This window comes from Crocuta crocuta, unplaced genomic scaffold (assembly GCF_008692635.1).
Source record: "Crocuta crocuta isolate KB4526 unplaced genomic scaffold, BGI_CrCroc_1.0 scaffold159, whole genome shotgun sequence".
NCBI classification, from domain to species: domain Eukaryota; kingdom Metazoa; phylum Chordata; class Mammalia; order Carnivora; family Hyaenidae; genus Crocuta; species Crocuta crocuta.
This window is the reverse complement of record NW_027533263.1, coordinates 1340204-1347519: the sequence shown is the minus strand read 5'-3', so window position 1 is coordinate 1347519 and position 7316 is coordinate 1340204. Positions and strand designations below refer to the sequence as shown.

Below are 7316 nucleotides of genomic sequence, written 5' to 3'. Positions count from 1 at the left end.
ACCAATAGCTTAGCCCAGGAATAAAGCAGGAGAGAAGAGAGTGTGCAAGAAGATTCATCCAGAGGTGATCAGTTGGGCAAAGGGATCAGAGGAAATCTACCACACAAGTTTCTGTGGTAGGTCACAGGCAGATGAGCTCTCTCTGAACCTCAAAACAGAAAACCCATTTTTTAAAACTTTAAAAAAAAAATTTTTTTTTTAATTTTTTTATTTATTTCTGAGAGAGAGAGACAGCATGAGCAGGAGAGGGTCAGAGAGAGAGGAAGACAGAGAAACTGAAGCAGGCTCCAGGCTCTGAGCGAGCCGTCAGCACAAAGTCCGACACAGGGCTCAAACCCACAAACCGTGAGATCATGACCTGAGCTGAAGTCAGACGCTTAACCAACTGAGCCACCCAGGCGCCCCTAAAAATTTTTTTAAGTTTATTTATTTTTAAGAGAGAGCACAGAAGGGGCAGAGAGAGAAGGAAAGAGAATCCCAAGCAGGCTCCACATCATCAGTATGGAGCCCAATGTGGGGCTTATACTCATCAACTGTGAGATCATGACCTGAGCTGAAATTGGATGCTTAACTGACTGAGCCACACAGGCACCCCGAAACTCCATTTTTTACAGCACCCTACCAAGAGGAAGAAAAGGGACTAAGACATGATTCCAGAAGCAATGATGGAAATTCATTATACTTTGTAAAGGTTCTTAGATGTTTGGTAAATGACATCTTCTCTGCACACCCACACATACACACACCACACAATTTAAATGAAGTCTGTACTTTAAGAACACCACCCTGGTAAATACTAGCAGGAAATGTCTGAAAGCTCTTTTGTTCTGCTCCTTTGCTAAGCTAGTAAATTTGGGTGTGGTTTCCTTTACATCCAACGTCCTAAGTTGATAGCTACTCTGAGAACGGATTTCCGGACTGATTGATTATCTCAGCATGTGTGAGATCTGCTATGAACCTGTACGAAAGTTATCAAAAAAGGATCCCTAGAACACCCTACAAAGGTCAATTCTCTTAACTCTGGAGAGACTGTGTGAATTTAGAACATTTCCTTTTTCACTGAGGGAAGTTCAGGGCCTCCCCACCTGACTGCTAAATAATTTATTTCGGTGACAAAAGCTTTTGCAATCACAACTGCAGATAATGCAGTCTTATTAAGCCCTCATAAGGAAACTCATCTAGGTTGCTTAGAGATTGTCTTTTACACACTTCAGAAGGCCAGCTTGATCACAAAGTCCAATTGAGATCAACCTGGGTTATCTCAGGTATATAACTCAGCCACAATTCTCACATGACAAAATAGATCTCCTTCAAAATAAAGCTGAGATCATTTGGAACCCAAGAAGGAAGTGTGCTTTTCCTGAATCTGACCAGGTATTTCCACAGTCCTATGCCACAGCAAAGTACAGTGATTTCTCCCTTTACTACTGTACTGAATGAGAAAAGCATAAAAGCATTTGGCTGCCTGAGCATGGGTCTTCGATGACTTAAAAGCTAATTTAACAGGGGGCAAAATGTTTGGAATGCTTCTGGTAACCAACCACAGATGCCTGCAAGCTAAGGTCTAAGACCCATGGAGGAAGTACAAAAAGAAATATATTCTCCAGTTTTTCCTAGCAGAAAATCACAGCTTGGTGTGGAGTATATCAAAGATTCCTGCCCATCTCCTCATATCTCATCCTGCTGTGGGGAGTATGGACTTCTGTCCATAACATAGGGAGAAGTGTAACCACAGAGAATGGTTTCATTTTATTTATAAACCCACAGGCTAGAGAAATCACGACAGGATGCTCCAAGATAGGAGAAAATATTATCAGAATAATCTGGAGAGCTTTTCAAACTACAGGAAATCAATGTGGAGACATTCAGTCTCTGAATCCAGCTGCTGATTTGCAGGAAATAAGGGGACAGAGGAGCACATCGAACTGCACTGAGCACACGCAATCAGCAAAACTCAGACTGGGGGAAATTCTACCAGCCAGTTGTCCTGGGGTTCTTCAACAGAAACATTTTAAGAAAAAGAAAAGGTTTAGGGGGAGGGGGGTTAACCTATAGTTAAAAGACACTCAAAAGAAATAAACTGGCCAAGACTAAACTTGACATCTAGGGATGCACAAGTAAATGATAGTCATAAAGACACATAAGAACATTGTTACTATAAAAGCCTGACAGTGGTTTCTTCTAGCAGGTGGGAAGGGGCTATGATTGGAATGGGGCAAGTGGAGGGGTTTCTAGAATAGCTGGCAAATTCTAATATGTGGTGGTTTCAAGAGGATTAGCCTTATAACATTTCTTTAATCTATATGTGTGTTTTATTCATTTTTCTAAACTTGTGTTTTGTTGGGTTTTTTTAAAGAATAAAAAGAAAAGAAAAAAGTGTAAAAAAAAATCCGGAAAGATATCAGGGACTATCTAAGGGAAAAAATTAGTAGATTGTGACAATAGGCAAAAAGTATAAGGATGCTATTAGTGTATCTTTGCACAACCCCATTAGGGTGGCTTAGCTTGTCCTGCTAATCTCTCCAGTCATTCATCATAAGAAATCACATAAACAGAAAGGGTGCAGGCCATTTTCTCAGAAAGAGAAGGGAGAGATTATATTATCCCATTCATTCATGCTTTCATTCAGAGCAGCATTTTGTAACAGATTCTACAAGGTTCTGGAGCTATAATGATGAGTAAGACTCGGTCACCAACTCCAAGGAACCCACAACCAACTTTTGGAAAGCAAGAGCCTCAAGAGGTGACTAATCAAAAGACACAGAGACTAAAATCCCTGAGGGCTCTGAAAGAGTAAAAAAAATCTTAAAGACTGTGACCTAAACAAAATAAACCTGCTCAGGTCTATTGGTCTGACACCAGGAAATATATTTAATGAATTACTTACATAGTCCTCATTTGACCTACCCCACCTACCCACCTCCTCATTTCCTTACTGTGGCCCACACATTTCTACATAGTAAAACACAGTGGGTGCCAATAGAAGTTAACCATTTACTACCTGACTTCCATGTGCCAAATACACTCCCCTAAGGTTTTACCCATATTATTCACCCAATTCTCCCAACAGTCCTGGAAGGAAGTAGTGTAATGTCCACAGTATGACACAAGAAAAAATGGAGACTCAGAAAGGTTTAATCACTTGCCCCACATTGAGGCATTAGTCACAGAACCAGGACTAGAATCCAGCCCCATCCAACACCAAAGTCAATGTTCCTAAGCACTGTATGGCATCGTCTTCTACAAACATAAACCTTCCTGAAGACCCTTTCCAGCATATTCCCAACACTGATTAAGGCAGTGCTTACAGGGACACCTGGATGGGTCTGTTAGTAAAGCTTCTGACTCTTGATTTTGGCTTAGGTCATGGTCTCAAAGTTTGGTGAGTTCAAGCCCCAACTCGGGCTCTGCGCTGACAGCATGGAACCTGCTTGGGATTATCAGTCTTCCTCTCCTCCTCTCTCTGCCCTTCCCCCAATCATGATCTCCCCCAACCCCTCAAAAATAAACATTTTTTTAAAAGACAGTGCTCACAAACACCTCACTCTTTATGACACACTTACCATCTGGGTTTTAGGAATCAATTCCCTCATAAGGAAGACCATGTCCTTTAAGTTCTCTGAGCAGATTCCCTCTGACAGTTCATACAGCAGGTTTCTAAGACATACATCCAGAGAGACAAGTAAAGCCTCACATTTGCAGAGGACAGTACAGTAAATTGTTTTTTTTACAAACATTTTCTATTTGAATGATCACACCCTGTGAGTAGACAATTTCGAATCCCATTGTATAGATTCAAAACTGAAACTCTAAGCTTTAAGTGGCCTACTACATAAAGATAACACAACAAGCAGTAGAGGCAGGCCTTCTGATTCCAAGTCCAGGGCTACTTTCCATCCCACTAAAAAGATGTAAAACTCAGTATTGGCATGCTTTCCCATCTCCTGAGCCCATTCTAGGAATTCAGGCTTACTTCATAGGCCCTCATCAGAGAGGGCCTGATACCATTCTATCAAAAGTCCACTACTGAAAAAAAAAGGAAACTATCCCAACTTCTGGACCGTCATGTAACTGACAACCAGAAAAGCTGAACATTCCATTCACACCCTAACTCCTCTGTATGCCAGAGATCTTCCCTCGGTTGTTTAACCAGCCGAGTGGAAATAATGACTTCCAGAATTCCTTCACTGACTCAAGTGTAGCTCAGATTCTGGGAGCCACTTCAAGAAGGGAGACCTGAAGGATTCTAGTCACGCCAGCCATAAAATAACATTTGAATCTTCCTTGTGAGGGTCTCTAAGGTAGATATGTCAGTGGATAATTGAAACCCGTGTTGACGAAGTCCTGGTGATGTATTGTACAACACGGTGACAACACAGGTGACCCTTGAACAATACAGTTTAGAACTGCAAGGGTCCACTTGAACTCAGATTTTTGGTGACAAATACAATACAATATTATAGATGTATTTTCTCTTACGATTTTCTTAATAACATTTCCTTTAATCTAGGTTAGTCTATTGTAAGAATGCAATACATGTAACATACACAATATGTAGTGACTGACTTTATATTATCTATGAGGCTTCTGGTCAACACTAGTAGTTAAATTTGAGGTGAGTCAAAAGTTATGCTTGATATTTGGCTTTGTGGGGATCAGTAGCTTAACCCTCATATTGTTCAAGGGTCACTGTACTGTGTTATGTATTTAAAAGTTGCTAAAAGAGTAGTTTCTAAAAGTTCTCATCACAAGCAAAAGAACTTTGTAACTACATGTGGTGATGGATGTCAAACTTACTGCGGTGATCATTTCATAATATATAAATATATCCAATTATTATGTTGAACACCTAAAACTATTACAATGTTATAGGTCAATTATAACTCAATTAAAAAAATTTTTTTAAAAATTAAATTAAAAAAATAATGTTATCTAAGGTCTGAGCCATGATAGACTTGATCCCTATATTTCACATTTTTTAATGTCCATATTTTACCCCTCTGGGTTTCACACAAAAGCATATGAAAATTTAAAACTGGACCTGGCATAAATGATGTCCTTCCCTACCTCAGAGACACAACTCCTTTTTCATTTTGCTTATTTGGGCCCAAGTATGCATTATCTCCTCTCAAATCCCCGCAATGACTCACAGGAGGAAGGACTGTCTGGGAGTACAGAGGGTGAAAGGAAAGTGCGGACCCTGCTGTGCTGAGGCAGGCTTCCTTCGGCAGTGAGAAGCAAACCAAGGGAAGCCACTACCAGGCCCAGAGCTGGGCTTTGAAGCTTTGTTGTCCTTCCTCCCAACTTTTCATCTCATTAGTGCCAGAAGCTGAGAGATCTTCTGGTTTGTGAACACTATGTTATCCAAGGAGGTAGATAAGAAAAAGATCTTAATCCCAGCCTCCTTTCAACGCCCAGTGGCCTGAATGAGCACTAGCTGGATGGAAAACCCCCCTGTCTTGATCACAGACCCCTCCTCACCTGAACAAAGAGACCCTCCTTCGGGTGGGCAGCAAACTCTCCACTTGCTCTCTGCTTTGGCAGAGGTACTGCAGCAGCGATTTCTGCTTGAGTATATAGAGGAGTTCTGCTAGGAAGAAGGGGTCTTCCTCACTCAGCAGCTCCTCTGCCAACAGATGATCAAAAATATCCGAGGCGGAGTTGGACTTCTCCAGCTTCTTGTGGGAGATCCAGTCTCGGCAGAGAAACTTCAAGCCCTCCACATCTTGGGCCTCCAGCTTTGAATCAATAATCAGAAGCCTCTCACGGAAGTTCACCTGAAAATTATCGTCTAAATGGAACCTCACACTTTGACCTTGAGATGTCATGGCCACCCTGAAGGAGACAGAGAGGTGGGGCAGCACATAAGAGAAAAAGGATCCACAGAACCCCAATATCCCCAGCCTCCTCCGTTACAGGCATTAGAATTTCCTGGAAGCGCTGAAAAATAAAAATTCCTGTGAACTTACTTCAAAAACCAAGAGGCAAAAAAACTCAACCATAGCACTTCTCTGTTAACCCTTCTGGAGGTCTGGAAGGAGCTTTCTTTGGAACTCAACCTACCTTTATTTCTCCCAAATCAAAATGCCCCTAGTGGGCGCTAGTCAAAAGGGAGAAGGACAAAGCACAATTTCTCCTTGTGAGAGCTCTTAATTCGTTTCACCAAATGGCAGAAATAGTGCTCAGATTTATGCTTTTCATTTTAGAAATAAAGCAGTCTGGGGTTTTATACTTCAGAAGTGTCTACCAATCGAAAGATGAGGTAACACTGCTAACCATAATGGGACAGGTCTGTAGCTCTCAAAAAACAGAGGCCATAATCCTGCAGTCCAAAGAAAGGGTGGTTTCAGACAAGAGTTGCTCAGATCAAAAAAGGAAGTCACAAATTACCTAAATCAGTACTTCTATCTGATTAGTTGATAACGTTGATATGGTTATTTTCTGCACTAAACTCCATTCGAATCAGAGGAGCAATGAACTGATAAAATATTTCAGTGTAATATAATTCATACTATAAGACCTCAAGGTATATATTCTCTTTTCAATACTTAACTATTTAGAAACAAGAAACCACTTTCTAAAGGAAGAAGGACGTAACAAAAAACATCAATAACAAAGAGTAGTTACATCTAGGTAGTATAATTACAAATAACATAACTTTCCTTCCAGGATCCTCTCTGAGTTTCTCAGATTTTATGCAACAAACACACATTACTTTTATTGTTAGAAAAAGAAAACGGGGATGTCTGGCTCAGTCTGAAGAGAATGCAACTCTTGATCTAAGGGCTGTGAGAACAAGGCCACATTGGGCGTAGAGCTTATTTTTAGAGAGAGAAAGAAAACGTAAAATGTTATTTTTAATGTGACCATCTTTGGGGTCTTTCCTTCTAGTAGCAGCCTGTGATACCAGAAACCAAAGTAATGGCTTGTTAGAGATGTGTTTCTGTTCCAAAGTATCATACATTTGCCTTGCAGTTTCCAGAAGATTCCAATCTGTAACTTTGGCGAGTCTACAGACTTTTCTCCATTTGTGGACTAGCATATTTCTGTCCGTAAAAGTCTGTGCTGGAGGGACGCCTGGGTGGCTCAGTCAGTTACGCGTCCGACTTCGGCTCAGGTCATTATCTCCCGGTTCTTGGGTTCGAGCCCCTGCGTGGGCTCTGTGCTGACGGCTAGCTGGGAGCCTGTCTTCAGATTCTGTGTCTCCCTCTCTGACTCTCTCCTGCTCGTGCTGTCTCTGTCTCTCTCTCAAAAGTAAAATAAAGCATTAAAATAAAGCATTTTAAATCTCAAAAATAAAGCATTAAAAACACACA

The 7316-nt window shown here is 41.0% G+C and overlaps 1 protein-coding gene across 6 annotated transcripts in view; it reads right to left on the bottom strand.

Moving 5' to 3' along the window:
- Positions 1-7316, bottom strand: part of CASP10 (caspase 10) — a 58619-nt gene that overhangs the window by 25880 nt on the left and 25423 nt on the right. For 3 of the 6 annotated variants that reach the window (XM_077747607.1, XM_077747606.1, XM_077747608.1), the window contains 3 exons: positions 6963-7247; positions 5482-5835; positions 3564-3657 (listed from right to left, as the gene is read on the bottom strand). In XM_077747607.1, the coding sequence (XP_077603733.1) occupies positions 3564-3657; positions 5482-5835; positions 6963-7042 (528 nt within the window). In that variant the 5' untranslated portion in view covers positions 7043-7247. The remainder of the gene's footprint in view (positions 1-3563; positions 3658-5481; positions 5836-6962; positions 7248-7316) is intronic. The other 3 variants (XM_077747610.1, XM_077747609.1, XM_077747605.1) reach the window with 2 other exon arrangements.